Consider the following 18,701-nt stretch of genomic DNA (forward strand, 5'->3'; position numbering starts at 1 on the left):
GACAATAAGAACACCATTTACATGGATTATATTAGTCTTTATTTAAACTGTTATTCATCTCACACATTAGATAATTGCATTTCAAATTGTTATTCATCTGTCTATGTATCATGTCAATATGAAATTCCTTTGGTCCTTCAATAAATAAAACTAAGATATCATATACACATTTATTCTTTATACAATTTCATACAGTTTTAAAAGGAAATTAGGTTGGTCTACATTTCAGCTAAGGTGGAAGTGAACTAAAACCCTTAAATAAGCCTTGCCGTTATAAAATTGAAAGAACAGTTGTCTTTTATAAACTACTGCAGGACTTTTTTTTTTTGCCTTCAATGACAGGAGTCTTAAATTAATACAAATAAGGAACCAAAAAAAACCCCAAAAAAAACCAAGAGGTCGACTGAACCGTCGATCTGCGTGACGTTTTGTGTTTTCTGGATGGAGGACGAATGTTTCAGAGAGAGAAAAGTGGAATCGATTCACAACAGCTGGACACAACAGGTCTACTTTACAGTTCGATATGGTTTCACCAAGTGGAACTGCGCAGAGCCGTCCTTCAATCACAACAGAAAAACGGAACCCTCCAGAAGCGAGGGCTCGGCTCCGCCTTCGGCCCCCCCTAAAAAAAAAAAACCCTCAGAATCCAGGAAGGGGGGAACGCAGGAGATATCAACAGCTTTTAGTGTTTTACACAACAGCCTACACTGTACACTTAAAGGACAGAAGATACTGGAGAAGAGATCTGCTGCAGCGCACTAAATCAGAGACAGTCTGGTTGGAGAGAGGCGGGATGTCAGAGGGAGGACCTGAGGCGCCCCGACAGTGTTCAGAGTTACAGACGCCACGGTCCACAGAGGGAGAATTTGATTCATCGAGCGAATCCCAGATCTGCAAAACCGCTTCACAGTGTATCTAGCACCAGTGTGTGTGCGTGCGTGTGTGTGTATGTATGTGTGCGTATGTGTGTGTGTGTGTGTGTGTGTGTGAGCGAGAGAGAGTGTGTGTGTGTGTATTGTCCTATCACTTTCAAGATGTAATATTAAAAACACTGAAGGAACGAGGGTTGGCAGAGCTACACAGCAAAGCATCAACATAAAAAGGAGAATATCAAAGTATACAGGTGCAACAGGTAATAAATAAGGGTAATAATAGTTTAAAGTTCTTAAAATGTCGGTGGTTATTGTGCCCAGCGGAGAATTCTTCTTTACAAAAACAGAAAACAAACAAACAAACAAACAAAAAAAAATTGTCGACTTGGCCTCACATCCACGTACAAATATAAAACAATACATACAAGTGTCTGGATGCTACCACAGGGGTGGGGTGGAGCAGGGTGGAGCAGGGTGGAGCAGGGTGGGGCGGAGGACGGTATTCCATAAAGCTCAGCTCTCCTTGTGTGTGCCACAGGGTGGAACCACAAGGGGGAAAGTGGTCTCCTGAGCAGGAGGGGTGGGGGGTTGTGTTTGTTCCCCCCTTGATGACAGACGCATTGCACTGTTCTTCTCCAGCCAGCCAGCTCCTCTCTGGGGGGGGGGGGGGGTTGTGGAATGGAGGGCGATGAGAGAGGTGAACTCTCTTCCCACCCTCTGATGGGATCCGTAGTGTCCAGAAGCATGTGGGGGGGGGGGAGCTGGAGGGTTATGGTCGTGTGTGTGTGTGTGTGTGTGTGTGTGTGTGTGTGTGTGTGTGTGTGTGTGTGTGTGTGTGTGTGTGTGTGTGTGTGTGTGGGAGGGGTGTTATCGGAGACAAGTGGGGGAGGAGGGGGTCTCAGAACGACTCGTCATGCCCGACAGAGAGGTCCCCTTTGGGGGTGGAGGCGCGTGATGAGCCCTTGTCCATGCTCTCGGAGCCAGAGCTCTGGTGCTGCTGTTCGGAGCCCGCGCTGGACGTGATGGTGGACGAGGACGTGGACGAGGAGCGGGTCTTCTCCTTAAAGTCTGTTATGATCACCGTCACGTTGCCCACTGTGATGGCCAGCTGCTGCGCGGTGCTCCGGTCGATGTTCTTCAGCTTGGGCCTGAACAGCGGGACACACACACCAACACTTTTAATCACCAGAGGAGTTCTGTGCGTGTGCGTGTGCGTGTGTGTGTCGTCAGCGGGGGAGGGGGGGGGGGGATTCCAGCTCTGTGGGGGTGGTTACACTAAATTGCTCAATTCATCGGTTGACACACCAACAGTCAGAACAAGTGCGTGAAAAGTGAGAGTGGGTGTTTAGTGTAAAAGATCATCTGTGAATCACTTGAGGTTTTTCCACCAACCTTGTGCTGCCTGAGTTTCTAAAACAAGACGGGCTGTGTAGTCAGAAGTGAAAGTATGTTCAGATAAGAGAGAGAGAGAGAGAGAGAGAGACACTGCTTTCATACCTGGAAATGTGAGAGTTCTTGTTGGTCTTGCTTGCCGACTTTCCAGACTGTATGCTGTGTTTGTCACTGGGGGGACCCTGGTGGTTCTCTGATTTAGGTCTGTGGGGGGGGGGAACAAATACACACAAGACATGTGATACGAGCACAACAGACGTGGAGCCTTGGCACGCTTGGTGTGTAATCTAATCTGATGGACGGCAACGCGACACGACTCGACCCGGTGAAGGCGAGAACGCACTAATTGAGGCGAGGAGTCTAACGCACATGTGGTCGGGGACCCACGAAACCACGGTGAGCTAAAGTAGAAATGCAAATGCGGCGCCAACACACATCAAAGCACATATGGCCGAGCGTCGGTGCGTGCCTCCACGCGATAGCGCAGGCCGCAGACGTTCAACAGCTTGTGTGGAGGTTTGATTTCCAGTCTGCATCTGGAGAGGTCTCCATCACAGTCTGAGTGTTTGCTGGCATTAAGAGAGCTCGCGCTCACTGATCTCAGGCCTCGGCGTGGGGTCGACTTCTCTTACTGGAACAGTGAATGAATCACAGAAAGCAGATGCAAAAAAGATTGTTCAGTGGTTGATACGTCACCTGGTCTTTGAAGGGTTCTGATCTACTGTCGCACACGTCAAACAGGCTTAAAGTGGTTGTCCTGCCTCATCTCTCCATTGACCTCTGCACATTACCGCAAGTGTACATGTCATCGGGTGCAGCGTCGTGACTGCTGTGGTGCGTTCACTGACCTGGTCTTTTTGCTGTTGGGCTTCTTCGTGACGGCCAGGCTGATGTCCTTCTCTCTGTCTGGTTTCTCTTTGATCGGTTGCTCCTTTTCGCTCTTTTCCTTCTCGTGGACGTCTGCCTCTGGCCTGACCGGCTCCGCTCGCTCGTCCTCCGGGCGTCCTTTTCCATCGGCGCCTTCTCTGTCGGCTCGCTCTCCGTCGGCCCGATCTCCGTCGGCCCGCTCTCCGTCGGCCCGCTCTCCGTCGGCCCGCTCTCCGTCGGCCCGCTCTCCGTCGGCCCGCTCTCCGTCGGCCCGCTCTCCGTCGGCGCGATCTCCGTCGCCGTCTGGGCGCTCCTTGTCTGTGCGTTCACTCCGCTCTCTTCGCTCCTTCTTGGCTGGCGGAGGCATGGGATACTGCTGGGCCACCTGCTGGGCGACCAGCTGGGAGTTGATCCTGGGTTTCCTGTGGAGAAGATCCAAGGCACAAACATGGATTAGCTTCTTGTAGTGGAGCGGCGAGCCGCCTCTGGCCGCACGCCGTCACTGTTCCAGCTGACAGAGAGGTGAGTGCAGCTCAGTCTGGGGGGGTGGGGAGGGGGGGGGGGAGCCATGAGCCATGGCTGCTCCCAACAGACGCCAAGGGTTAGTTTCATGCCGCCACTTCCTGGCGGAGCGACTCTGTTTTGAGGACTAATCTCGTTAGCTGGCGGTTGTAATAAAATGAATGCACAGGATCACAAGGTGGGACATTTGCAGCGCATCACTTAGGTCCTCTAATCTGATTAGAGCAGGGCTGGCCCCATTTGTCACAGGCGGAGAATCAGCTGGATGTGATGGTGCAGCGCTGAGCTCGCCACCAACCACAACTACCTTTCTTTTCTTTTTTTAACTAATTTGAAACAAAAGTCACAAACCAGAACTTGTCACTTATCCTTCTCCAGAAGCAAGAGTGATCTAAAAACCACAAGTAGGTGTTTGTTACCAAAAAGGGGAGGTTCATGAGAGATCTCAGGATGAAGAAAACACAGAGGGGCAGCATTTCTCTGTTGGCTGCACAACGAGGCCTGGAGCCGTGAGGGGAAATGCTAAACTGCAGCCTGAGCCAGCACACACACCTGCACCATAATGTACACCAGCTGGCACCGTGTGTGTGTGTGTGTGTGTGTGTGTGGGAGGGGGGCTCATCAGGGTGGGGAGGATGACTGCAGCTTCCCAGAGACCAAACTGCAGCCAGCAACATGGATAATCACAAGCCAGCGCGAGGCAAGCCTGGTGAGGAGTAAAACCACAAGCACGTGCAAACTGGCAGGACTGGACGGGGACCTGGGAGGCCTTTCAACTGGAGCACAACCAGCTAGACCAGCTCGCGGAGTGTACCCGCCACTTCTGCAGCCAACTCTCCTTTTTGGCAGGAAGAGCCTTTGTGATATGCCGGCGGGGCGCAGCAGAGGAGGGCTCTTGATCCCTGATCCCCGGCTCTGTTAGAGGGGACCTGCAGTCAACCGCCGAGTGGAGAAAGTTGAGGAAACACTGCTTGTTTAAGCATCAGCGCAGATAAACAAGTGTTACTGCTGGAAAATGAAGCTCCGGCGTGTCGCCCTGATTTCGGGAGGCTTGCTGCGGAGAGCCGTTTTCAGATGGCGGCTTAAGTGGTTTCCCCTCAGCGTTTCAATTTGGCAGCTTCATATTGCCCATCCAGTTACTTCTGTTTCCTCGCACTTAAATCCCCGCACATCTTCCACAATTTATTCTCCGCTCCCGGATTCTCTCTACCCTGTGATAACTGAACGCTTAGAAACTCTACATTTCGCCCACCTTAAGCTCCCTCCGCGGCCTCCTCCTGCTGTGGTCTGCTCCACGCTGAGAGGAGTGGGAGGTGGAGCTGATCAAAAGGCAATCAATCAGGGTATAATAGAGCATCATGTTGTAATGCGCGCACTACATGCCAATCAATACAGCAGCTGGGGTGAATACTAACGAGCGCCGGGCCATTAGCTGCTCAGCGTCTCGGGGGTTTGCTCTTTCTTTTCCTCCCGCCTTTGCAGTGGACAAGCCGTAAATGATACATACGGCTATGAAACGCTGTTCGACTGCCTTTACTTCCGAGGTAACCTGAATATTTAATATTGTAACTAATAGTCTATTAGTTAAAACATACAAGAAAAAAAAAGACCACGTATAAGCATCAATTACACAAGCAGAACCAATACGCAGTACAGAAGTGATTTGTCGTTGGTGCACTTGTAAAAACTAAATACAAACACACTTTAGACAGAGTCCTCAGAAGTGAAACAAAGCAATGTCTTCTGACTTGTTTTCAGCACGGGGAAATAAGGGACCAAATTTACCCCTCAAAACAAGACATGAAATCAGTTCTTCCGAAATAAATAAAATACATACATAAATACATAAATAAATAACAGATAAAGCCACTGATAGCCACTGGGATATATTAGGCAGTCAGTGAAGGTCTTGTCCGAAAAGTATATGTCTTACCAGAAAATGTTAAGGATTTGTGAGTTTTGTGACGGCTGGTTGACTGGCTCAGAGAAAACCCAAAACTTTAGCTCATTTGGGGGATTCCCGATCTATAGCAGTCTATTAAAAGTTGTCCAGAGAAAGAGAAGTGGTGAACTGTGACAGGGTCATGGGCGAGCAGGGCTCATTTTATGGCACGTGGGGTCTGATCCAACAATCTGCTGCTGGCTGTAAAATAATGGGGAATCTACACAATATGAGACAGGTGGTCATAATGGTGATCGCCACACACTGAAACAACCAAAATGACAGTTTAGATACTCTATAATGACGGGACGATGCAGTGTTTACAGTGCCAGCTGTGTACAGTGAATGCTACATTTGTAAACCACGCACTGAGCTCACACTGCCATCAAAAAGAAAATGTCAGATTAAGCCAACTCTCTCAAGGGGGGTAGTTTTCCCCATCCCTCCTCTGTGAACATCCCGTGGGAGTGGAGTGGCTCCCGGGAGCCCACTCCAATCCAAAGTCAACATCTTGAGGGGGAAATTGCCAGCGTGCCACTGGTGAGAAAGTATGAGCAAGAATTCAGGTTTCTTGTGGGAAGCAGCTCGAGTTACCTCAGAATACAGTCGTGATCACAGCTACAGTGCTGACATGTGCTCACCCACATACAGTACACCCTCATGTTTCTCCAACCCACAGGCCATGAGTAAACACACCGTGATCGCACTCCGCATCCACCGGGACCAGAAATAATCTGGTTTGGCAGCGAGAGCTTTTAAATCGAGGAGGTGATGAATGGGTGACTGGCTGATTGACTGACTGATAAGCTGCACGCCTCCGTTGCCTGTTGATGCCCCGGTCGCAGCCGGAGATTTGTGTGTGCGGTGGCAGGCGCTGCCTTGGTGATTCAGTGCCAGCTGTAAGTCAGCCATGAGTGGCTCCTGGCATGGCAGAGCCTCCACGCTCTTATTGCCCCATCATTTATTTACTGACCACACTCGCAACGCTGCTCTGTGGCTTATTAACATGGCTGGGGCTTTAGCTGCGACGCCACAAGTGTGTGCCACTTTATTTTATTAAACAGCAGTGGCCCTGGACAGCTGGATAAAGACTCCCACTTACAAAAACACACTTGTGCGTGAATTCTAAATCCATCACAGATTATGTTGAAATTATGGTTCACGCTGTTGAGCACAGAGTGTAGAATGTGCTAATTAAGCTGAAAATTACTTTATAAATGAGCTGCACTCTTTCAAACATCCAAATGAAATGGGAAACGTCTATAGAGCAACCAGAGGAGCTGCAAATGACACTGGGAGGAGGACCAGGAGTGAACCCCAGGGCCCAATTGTACAAATTGCTCCAACCTCCCACTGCTGCCAATATATTCCCGGGGAATCCGTGTGTGTGCGTGTGTGTGTGCGTGTGTGTGTGTGTGTGTGTGTGTGTGTGTGTGTGTGTGTGTAGGTGTCAAGTGTGTAAAGCCTGCTGTTGAATCATTTCCCACTGTGAGGGCTTACAGCATATTACCTCCCCTTCGCACAACAATAGGCTGTGACTGACAGCTCCTCCTATGCCTACCCCTAAATTCCACCATCCCGGGGGGGTTGAAGGAGGAGGACAAGTGGGGAGCCTCCCTCTGCAGGAGGCCCTGAAATAACTATCATCATGCTTAAAAGCTCCTAATTCAGTCAGACTGACACCCATAGTTAAGGCTGCTTCCACGCACAACCTGAAGCCGTCACACACCTCTCACTGGTCAGGAGCCGTCTGCTGCGAGCGCGACAAGGAGAAAGCAGTTGTTTCAGGGAGAGGGCGGGAGGGAGGGCCGACTCCACAGAAACCAAAAACAATGAGTCCCACGGCTTCGTAGAAAGACTGAGTAACATGGAGGGAGAACAACCGATTGAGAGTCTGAGAAATATATATATATATATATATATATAGGGGGAGATGGGAGAAAGGAGGGCTCTCATTAACACAGCTCTTTTATTTGAAGTGCTGTGTGGAGGACAAGCAATTATTTCCTGCCAGGCTGAGTGAATGCAGCAGCAGACAGTCGAGTACAGAGAGCGCGGGCGCGCGCACACACACACACACACACACACACACACACACACACACACACACACACACACACACACACACACACACACACACACACACACACACACACACACACACACACACACACACACACACACACACACACACACACACACACACACACACACACACACACACACACACACACACACACACACACACACACACTTTGTAAATAACCACCTCCACCCTGCAAAACCGTGCAATCCTTCAAGGTGTTTCGAGAACCTGAATCCTTGATTCATATTCATCCAGTAGTGACCTGCTGTCTCAGCCGAACACACACCGCCTGGAGCTCATCCCTCACATCCCACATGTGAGAGCGCCACGGGGCTCCAGTTTGATCACGCTGCCTTCGCGTTGACGTGCCGGCAATCATCCAACCCATCGTCTACATACACTCGTCTGTGTCAACACTTTGCTTTACGCCTTGATCGTCATGTAGAAAACACACAGCCCCCTTCCCCACCCCCACCCCCGTCAGTGTGGAGGGCGATGGAGCAGAGCCCAGAGTTGCCTCTGCTGCTCTGAATTTGTTAAGTGGTCAGCTGGTGGATTTATCTGTATGCTCCATTGTTCTCTACAGAGCGGCCGGGATGCCAATGAGCAGGAATCCTGCAGGATTTCAACATTGCTGGGAAAGGTGAGATAAACTGTATGGACTGCGCTGCGCGCAGTGTGTAACCTCACTTGAAATGAGTGAATCAGCAGAAAAACCAACTGACAGCTCCTATCAATCATTGACTTCACATGGAAATCACTGCGGTGGTGCGAGTACCTCTACTTGTCAGTTATTTACTCAGCTAATACATAAACCATTCAGTCAGAAGCCAAGAACAATCTGACAAAGTGCTTTAAAGATACACGTAGGAAGCCGTAAAACTTTCACATATTGTACCAGCCACCAAGCGACACATTTAATCCCTGACAAGTTTTTGTTTTTGTCTTTATGCCTGAAGACAAAAATACTACAAAAGCAATGAAACAAATGAGATCAGGGGAATGCTCTTCGATACAACACGTGAGTAAACTCAGACCTTCATTCATTCACTGGGAGGAATGATTTGAAATGTCAGCGGACAGTGGAGCTCGGGTTACCTTAAGAGGAGAGTGTGAATGTGTGAGTGACTGGGAGCGCTGCCGTCACCTCCAGCCATGCGTGGTGGAAGTAATGTGTGTGAGCGAGTGCGCCAGGAAGGTCGAATGAGGATAGCACCTCAAGAGCAGCCCGGGGCTAGAGCTCCTCTCCATTCATTCCCACTGCTCACCACAGGCATTAAGCATTCATCCCTTCATCTGCCCCTTCCAGTCAGGATTTGGTGGGCTTAATGGTCACATCGATTCTCCCAATGCCCCCCCCTCCCCCTCCGTATGTGAAGGCTAAGCACCGGAAAAACTGTTTTTAGTGGCATCAACTAAATTGATAATCACCATTTCAATGAAAATAGATATTCATGTAATTCCTGGGCAACAATTGTGGCTGAAAATGAATGCAGGTTTTTCTCCGTGAGTGGCATTAAATATCACTGCTAACTGTGGATTTATGAAGAATAAAGCAGCCTTTGTCAATGCAACAACAAGCGAGATGTGTAATCTGACAATTTTGTGAATCCACTCTGTACAAGCAGCTTCATCCTGGTGTGTGTGTGTGTGTGTGTGTGTGTGTGTGTGTGTGTGTGTGTGTGTGTGTGTGTGTGTGTGTGCGCGCGCGCGCGCGCACGCACGCACGCACACAGAGTGCATTAGCGCCTCTGCTCTCCCTCTGCTATCTTTACATTGTGGTCTATTTCTGGCAGACAGCTGAAGCCTGAAAACCTCTGGCGAAGGTTTCACAGTAAATGTTTGTATTTACCAACAGTTGCCTGGGGATAATTTTTTTCAATTGTGCATTTGAGGTTTCTGAGACCTCATCTCAACCCAGACAGGATGAACATGTTTGAGTGTAATTACCAAAGTACAGAAAACACACGTATACAAAAGGAGGAGGGAGGGAGGGAGATTAGATTAAATAAAACTGTTTGATCGCTGGCTGATGAACAAGACAAACAGAAGCCTTTGTTACACCACCCTGGTTAACCAGGACAACTTTTAGCTACGCCGCTGAAAACAGGTTAGGACAGATTTATACTGAAACACACGAAACTGTCACAACTCACATGGATCTCAACTGGAACGTAATTGATGCTCAATGAAGGGGGGGGGGGGGGTTCCCAAGGATTAGCTCTTGTGCCACTTTTATTCTGTCCTCCGTGAGCCACACACGCATGTTTCCATTAACACCAATAATATCAAGACGCGTCACGATTGCTTCTTTGATTGACAAACAGGACAGCCTGGACTTTCCTGCAACTCTACAATGATGAAACATATTGCTGGTTGTAACTAAGCAAGCATGTTGCATCATTATCATAAAAAAAAACTTTCATACACATGTTAACACCTCCTTCCAGGCATGTCGTATTCTTACATCTTAATAGAAGCTCCAAGTGTTCGTCTACACTTTCCTAGAATAACCTTCACATTGGCTTTTGATTAAACACTGTTGGACTCCTGTAGGTAAGTCTGATTTCAAAAAGGTATACATAGCTCACTGTAAATCAGCAGCCAAACACCTCATGAGAACAGAAAAAAAAAAAGGTTTTACTTTTACGTCAGTAAATTTAAACTGTTTTGAGTCTTTTTCAGTGGTTGTTTTCCCGAAAAGCACTTCTACTTAGTCCTCAATCATACATTTAGTTACCCCAGCGTTGAATGTCTGGGGTAACTAAAACTAAGAATCTCAACTTTTTGAATCGTCAGCCGGCATGTTTCTTTCTGCTTCTATGGACGGGCTCCATTAGTCACACTATCCAAGTGATACATAAAGGGGGGAAGGAAATTAGGTCCGTGATGGATAATCTTGGAAAGAAATGTTTCACTCTACGTCTGCTTCTGTATAAAAGACGCCTCACTCTCACACGGACATGTCTCTCCACGACTGACCTTTCAGACGACCAGCTGCCTGGCGCAGCGCAGACTAACAACGAGCCACTGCAAAAGGCACTGAGCACATTTGTGCTCCCTTCCATGAGCGACACCGTCACTTCACTCTGCATCACTCATTTATTTCCCTCCCCTTTATGTCTTCCTCTGGGCTGGTGCTGCACTTTCCCCTCACGCCTCAACACCACCTTCCCCTAAATCCCTCTTTTCTGAGCTGGTCTCATCTGCCCCTCTGTTGGCCCTCTCCTGCTGCTTGCCCCCGGTGTGTGTGAATTATGTGTGAAGAAAAGCCCCGGCCACTGTGTCTCTGCTGCTGTGCCGCTGCACAGCCTGGCTTGGACAAACAGAACATGGAGCGGCGCTGCTGAAGGGGGGAAGGCTCTGGTGTTCCAACACCAGGGGAGCGACACCAAGCAAGCAAACAAAAGTGAGACGTAAAGGGAAGCAAACAGCGAGAGGTCGAGTCCGGGATGACTGCTGCAGCCAGGACTCGAATCGAAAAAAACAACGTGGCCTTGGCTTCTACCTGAAAGGAAATTGACTGGATCAGAACACAAGGTTCTGATTCCGAGTTCACTCACGAACATCTGTAGTGAATGACAAGAAGATTGTCGCTGGTTTCTGTCCAGTGGACGTATGGATTAAACGGTGGGGCTGGTTGGAAACAGAAGAGTCGGGTCTCTCTCGCTCTCTGGGTAATGATGTGCTTCGTTCTGCTTTAGCCCCTGGAGACTCTCGGCTGAGTGAGCACGTCCCACCACCCCCCCCTCCCTCCCTCACAGCCAAACCCCCTCTCTTCCACACAGGCACACACAAATGTCCATGCGCTGCGCTCCACTCTGTCCTTTTACTCGGTTCTTCTCCTTGTCCTCTTTTGCCCTCCTCCTCTTCTCACCCCTTCAGCTAGCTGCAACTCCACATCTCCCTTACTCCCGCTCTGTCCTCGCATGCCTCGTTTCTGCATTTTCCGGAGCGTCCTCGCTCTCCCCCTTGTCCTCATGTGCCTCCTTCCTGTATTATCCCGAGCCTCTCCTCTCCCTCACTGTCACACTCATTTGCTTGCCTCATCTTTTTTTCCTGAATGGGAGGAGCCCCCGGATTCAACAGCTCTCTCTCTCTCTCTCTACATTTCTGTTTTGTCAGATTGCCAAATTGGCTATTGTATTTAATCACTCACACACTGCCAAATCCCATGAAGTAATTAAGAACTTTTAAATCCGGCAATTAACATGTAAAGATTAGGGCTACCCGCTCGTGCTCAGGGCTTTAGTGCAGATGCTGATAATGCTGGATAAGCAAAAGCAGTTTCCTGAGTGGGGCGGGCCGCGATGGGTTGTGGAGGAGGTGGGGGTGGGGGTGGGTGGGCGACGATGTGAATTGAGTGCCAGCATGTCCCTCTTATGTAATTCCATTATCCCAGACAATTTGCCTTAATGTGACAGTGGTAGAATCCACAGATTATAATGACTCTATTCAATCATTGGAGGAGACAAGGCGGGCGCACACACCAAAACACACACAAACATGGAGACATGCTGCAATTACTCCCCAATAATTGCCCTGCCTCCACACACACACACACACACACACACACACACACACACACACACACACACACACACACACACACACACACACACACACACACACACACACACACACACACACACACACACACACACACACACACACACACACACACACACACACACACACACACACACACACACACACGACTAATGAGTACGAGGCATGTTTCAGCCTTCGTGTTTTCTGCTTATTATCTCATAATGTGAAATGTTATGTCGTTTTATAAGTTTCCGCTAAAGTTCTTAGCATAAAGCTGCAGATTAAATGCAATACCCATTTCCACCTGCACGTGTGAAGAATTAACGCGGACGTCACCGCTCCACACGCCTCCAAATTTTTCTGACTAGACGGACGGAGATGGGGAAAAAAAGGCGGAGCTGGAGAGGAGGAGGACCGAAGACTTGGGTTATAAAGACACAAAAAGTAAAAAGCTGCACATCCAAACTGAAAACACAACATTTGATTCATAGATGCAGATTTGCTTCAGTGTCAGACTTCAACAGAGGGAAAATGTAATTTGAAACAATAGTTGCATGCTCCGCTGCGCTCTCCACTTTGCAGGATCACCTGCTGGTGTCGAAGAGAAGAAGTCTACTTCTTCTGCTCTCATTTAATAGTGCGGTAGACGTGTGGTTGCGACGCACTGCCTCCTGCAGTTTGGGAGCGAGGGCCGGGTGTAGTATAGATGGCGCGCACGTTCTCTCATGCCAATTCCGCATGCCTAATTTCCGCACGTCACGCCTATGCGTCAAACAGAAAACAGCCTTTACAGTAAGTAGGTATTGCTGACCTACATGTGTTTGGCGTTGTCATCTTTGATGCGTGACAGCCATCTGCAGAAGTCTCACATGACTGAACTGATTTTTTTTCATTTATAGCACAGCCTCACCCAATCACCAAGTACTCCAAATGCTAGTCGTCATTCCACAGAAGCCCGGTGACGTGAAGACGACAAAGAACAGTTGTGTGGAAGAGAATGTGTCATATTCGCTGGATTCTGCTCAGAACAGCAGGTTGATGGAGCAGCATGCCCATGGGGAGCTCTTTCTAGTCGTATTCAGAAATCAGACTGTTCCATTTACATGAACACTGACTAAAGTCATCAGATTTATATATGGGGCCAAGAATCTCATCCAACTCAGTGAATGGAACAATCTGCAGATATGTTTTGCCCTGTGATGCTGACCATGTGTGACATGCACACATGATCCCATAATCAACGTCAGTGTTTGTGTTGAGAGTGTATATCTGAAGAAACATTCACCACGATCAAAGTCTGCTCAAGGAGTGTTTTACCCCGCGCCTTTACCAAGCGTCGCATGATGACATTACATAACTGACCTGTGCAGTAAGGACAACCTGACTTTAACAGCTCCAATCAGATCAGAATCTTCTGATAAGATTCCTTTAACATGAAGAATTTTCATTGTGAACAGGCTTTTCATTGCAGTTATCTGTGTCTATGAGAACACAGCTTCTGGTATTTAGCACCTACAAATCACGTCTCTTGTTTTATGACTATTTGAACTCATTCCCATCAACAGACCTCTTTATTAGATTTCTCTATAATGAAAAAAAGGAAACCACTAACAGTAAAACAAACGCACCGAGTAACTTGGTTCATTTTGGACTTCTGTTTAAAATGATTCAATGGTTGAAACGTGCACACCGTGCTAATCAATTGCGACGGTTCAGGTTTTGCAGCCATGCAGCAAACGGAGCTTAAAATAAAAAAAACTGAGCAGTATTTAACTTGTTTATTTAATCAAATCGCTGCAATACATTTTGTTCACACATGAGAATCATCCATTTATACAGTCTGATATAAAGCGGAGATGAAAGAGAGTTGAAATGGTTGGCTACAGAGCAACAGAGCGCAGATAACAACACAGCAGTCAAAGAGCGAGGTACCTCAAGACTTCCTGTGATCCCCACCATCAATCACGTTTAGAGGGCTCCTAATGGTTTCACTCTGGGCCTCGGGGCTGCCAGAGGTGCATACCAAACACTGCCACAAAGCAAACTCGTGCACAGTGAAACAGTGTCACATTCACACGGTGGCCGGCTTCAGATGCCAGTACCATTTGAATATGATAGCAACCACTGCACGGGGGTGGGGGTGGGGGGGCGCTAATGGAGGCCCTTCTCTAATTACCAAAGAAGAGTGCACTGAATACAGGGGCTGAACAACGTGGGGCTGCTTGGACTTGTAGATTAGCAGCGAGGTCAGACGCAAAAAATAACAACAAAAAAAAAGGGGGGGGGGGGGGGGTTGGGGATCTTGTTTAAAAGTCAGAATGGCAGAGGCTAGATTTTGCCTACTTGGGTATCATGTTTCATCAGCGAGCGAGACCCGGTCAACAGGTTCATTAAGGCTGCTCTCGCCGAGTGAGGAAGGGGCCTCTCGCTGCATGCTGATGCCACCGCCAGAGTTTTTGCTCTCGTTAAAAACACATTTTTGACTCTATTCGCACATAAGAGATGGAGCTTGCCTTCCACTGGTAGGAACAAAGCGTGATGCAGCAAGCCCCGTTAAGATTGCAACCATTATCTTTTAATCAGTGTGAAATATGCTGGCTCTGGGATCCCAATCAACACCTGGAGAAACACCTTGTTCTGATCCCTGTGCCGCCGTAAAACTTCAGCTCATCTTCTCCCTACTCTCGCTCAGCCAATACCAGCTGGCAGTAAGCACACGTGGACACAACAACTATCCATACGAAGCAAACGGCGGCCACCGAAATCTAGACGCAAACTCGCCCATCTTGAAGTAGCACAAAATGATGATCCAAATTAAACTTCAATTTTGACTTTTTACCAGCAGCAAGGAACTCCAATTAATGAGCACATGTGTCCTCATGCATAAGCGCTCATTCAAAGTAGAGCACCAGATAAAAGCGGTTGAGACAAACATCCACACACAGCCTTAAGTGTAAATCATTTTTTGCTGAGAGCATCTCGCGTCGTCCGCTGCCTTGCTGGAATACATCAAACAGCGAAGAAAAGACGGGCTAATTAGCACCCATTTGAATAAGAGGCAGCAGCACATCTACACAACTTTAATCAAAGGTTTAACTGTTCAGATCAAACAGCGAACGTGTGACAACCACTCCAATGATGTCATGTGCTCCCATTTACCAAATACAGACAAAACTGGGCTGTTGCCAAAGCGAGGGGTGGTGGGGGGTATGGGGGGTGGGGGTGGAAGGATGGCTATACGACATGCTCGTCTCCGCTTCCTGCTTTCATGCAGCGTGCTCAGCCTACATCATCAGCTGTGGTCTTAAGATACATGCTGCCTGGGAAAAGATTGAGGGGGGGGGGGGGGGCAGACAAGTATGATGGAGCTCAGTGTTTTTGGACTGCCAGTACAATGGCATTGTTGTGAAACTGCCACCAGAAAGGTGAGAAAGCAATGGGGACTTGTCAACAAACCCACAAATGACTCATCTGTCTGTCTTCACCATGCAACTGACGTCATAAGAAACCAAACGTAGAGTCGGAGCACTAAGAGAGTAGGTGTTCGCATTTACGTACACACAAAACTGAAAGTGAATCCCAACACCAGTTCATATTAAATGATGATATCATCTCGGCTTCCCATAAGAGGAGAATCTCCGTTGACATCATCAAAAAAAAAAAAGAAGAAAAAAAAAATTCCTGAGACACACAGCATGGTTACCGTTTCTGAACACAAACACTTGAATCCATTGAAGAATTGAGAGAGTAAAACAAAGATGCAGACTGAAAATTAAATACACCTGATGAGCATCCTTCACTGTCTCACTGGGCTGGGCACCAAAGGGTAAGAAAGAGAAAAAGAAAAGAAAAAAACATTCTGTCACTGGCAGTTCTTTTCAGCACTCCCTTACAGTCCAGCCTCATGCAGGCTCCACCTGATTGCCCAGTGCGTTAAAAGGATCCCTGCAATCCTACAGGTAGGCGAGATGCTCATGCATGCAGTCACCTCGTTTCACTCCTGGTCGGTCTCCAGATGGCTCCGTGTGGATGCACTGAAGCTGTACAGCCATCATGAAGTATGGTCCCTCATCCCCCACCACTACCCACACCCCTCCGGCTACAATGAGCCAGCCAGCCTACCTATAAGCAGCATTATAAAAAAAAAAAAAAAAAATGCAAAGCGATGAGATGGGAGAGAGTCAGGATAATCCAGACGATATTGTGTGAGATTGTCCATCAACAAGCACCCCCCCCCCCTCCTCTATCCGCTCAAACACAAACAAGGCTGTCGATCAAAGTTGTCATCCCCCTCAAATTGCGATGCAATGCTGCAGCCAGGCAGGGGGAAAACGAGACGCTCAGACGAGAGAGAGAAGAGAGAGAAAGAAGAGAGGAGGAAAGAGAGAGAGAGAGAGACCAACGTTACCTTGTGGATGTGCCCTTCCTCACATCGCAGATGCTGCATTTGAAAGCCTCGGCGGTGTTCCTGAAGGTGCAGACGCTACAGTCCCAGTAGCCGTCGTCCGCGGTCTGTTTGGCTTGTCTTTTTGGCCTGGGAGAAAAACACAAAAAGGTCAAGTTAGTTTGGTCCAATACCAGCCAAAACACACCTCGCTGGGGGAAGAAAAAAAAAAAGGTGTCGACTGTGACAATCGGAACGTCCCGGCTTGTGATAAAAAAAAAAAAAGCCCGAGCCGCGGCGCGGCACAAAGCGCGTCCTGGCGGTTGTCATTGATATCTGGGCTCGGAGTCCCGGAGAGAACAAGCTCCCCGGTGGACCGACCTCCCCGGGTACCAAGCGGGGAGACTGTCCACACCGTCCGATGGTATCGCCAGCTAGGCTGCTAGCAGGCAGGCGAGCCTCGCTACAAAATTTCGGCATCGAAGCCTTAGCATGTCGGCTAACCAAACCAATATCAAACAATGACCATTTCGACATTGACCCTCCAAAAGGCTTCGTCGAGGCGGAAGAGCGTTTCGGGGAATGCCAGGCGTCTCCTCGGAAAAAATTTCCCTTTGTCTGTTAAGTGACGGTAGTAGGGAGCGAGAAGCCGCCATAGTGACTGCACTATTCTAGCTAGCTGTGGCATACCAAGTGAAAAAAAAAGGGAGAAACGATCCCTGCGTGAAGAGAGAGAAACGCATCCAAATATCGAGCCCCGCACGCGCCAAACCGGCCGAAAACGACGGCTGGTGGCCGCATTACCTGGTAGGGCTCTTCTTATCGCCCATGTGAAGAGTAGTCCTCGAAAATAAGCAGAAAAAGGGGGCCTCCGTTAATTGTCAGTGTAGTAGGATCCAGATAGAGCCGTAGCTAGAGCCGTTGCTGAAGCTGTGGCAGACAGGCTCCACTCAGCGCTGGCTCGAGGCACGGCACAGCGACTGACTGCACCGAGCCACGTGACCGGCCAACGGCCAATCACAGCGCGGAGGGCTTTAAAAGTCTGGATGGATGTTTAGGAGCTATTTTAATAATTTTAATAACCACGAGAGATGTTTGACAGACCTCACATCACTCACTCACACACACACACACACACACACACACACACACACACACACACACACACACACACACACACACACAGAACTCCATGTGTTTCACAGGGTTTTTTTGCAAAAACTGACTACATTAAAAAAAAAAGCCTGACTTTAAAGCAAGATTTTCAAAACAAATGGGGAAGTTTGACTTTTTTTTAATAGAGCAATTTCAGCATTATCCATCCATCATCTGTATCACTTCATCCAGTTCATAAGCAGCTTGCTGGCGCGAGTGCAGGAAAAGCACTGGACAGGTCACCAGTCCAGAGAGACCAACACGTTCACTCACAGTCACAACCACGGTCCATTCGGGTCATCAGTCTTTTGGATTATGGGAGGGAAGAAGAAAGGCCCAGTCCAGATTCAAACCTGTGATGACACGAGGGGCAGCAGGAGATTCACATTTAACAAACTCCAAACACTTTGCAAATTAATTTTATTTATTTATTTTTACATTTGACTTTTAATGCAACAGCTACTCTGACTAAAGCACTACAATCCCCACTAAATAAGTCAGAAACTGAGAATGTCAAGGTTGTGTGTGTGTGTGTGTGTGTGTGTGTGTGTGTGTGTGTGTGTGTGTGTGTGTGTGTGTGTGTGTGTGTGTGTGTGTGTGTGTGTGTGTGTGTGTGTGTGTGTGTGTGTGTGTGTGTGTGTGTGTCAGCTGGGTATCCAGCCCAGCTTCCTGAGTTGTATAAAGCAGCATAAAATATAGATGGATCTATATTAAATAAATTAGTAGGATAAACTTTATTGTCGTTTGGGGCACTTGGAGCAATGTCTTGAGAATAGTGCTGCAATAATAACATCATCAAAAAACAATCATAAAGCAGTTCAAAGTGCACAAAAGAGTGCTTGTTGCTAAAGTGCCTGAGAGTTCGTTTCACATTGATCTACAGCACTGGATTGTTTTTTTTGTTTTTTTTAAACACTGCTCAACATCTTA

General features: G+C 48.1%; 1 protein-coding gene across 1 annotated transcript; it reads right to left on the reverse strand.

The window, feature by feature from the left end:
• Window positions 1-1,770: 1,770 nt before the first annotated feature.
• rybpb (RING1 and YY1 binding protein b) lies at window positions 1,771-17,521 on the reverse strand (the record flags this gene model as incomplete). The annotated part of the gene is made up of 5 exons (XM_080494461.1): window positions 17,421-17,521; window positions 16,641-16,766; window positions 3,113-3,553; window positions 2,370-2,468; window positions 1,771-2,020 (listed from the first exon to the last, which is right to left on the reverse strand). Exons 1-5 carry the CDS (start codon window positions 17,444-17,446, stop codon window positions 1,771-1,773), a joined length of 942 nt encoding a protein of 313 aa, XP_080350587.1. The 5' UTR covers window positions 17,447-17,521.
• Between the last annotated feature and the right edge of the window lie 1,180 nt (window positions 17,522-18,701).

This window comes from Blennius ocellaris, assembly GCF_963422515.1.
Source record: "Blennius ocellaris genome assembly, chromosome: 4".
Classification (NCBI taxonomy): domain Eukaryota; kingdom Metazoa; phylum Chordata; class Actinopteri; order Blenniiformes; family Blenniidae; genus Blennius; species Blennius ocellaris.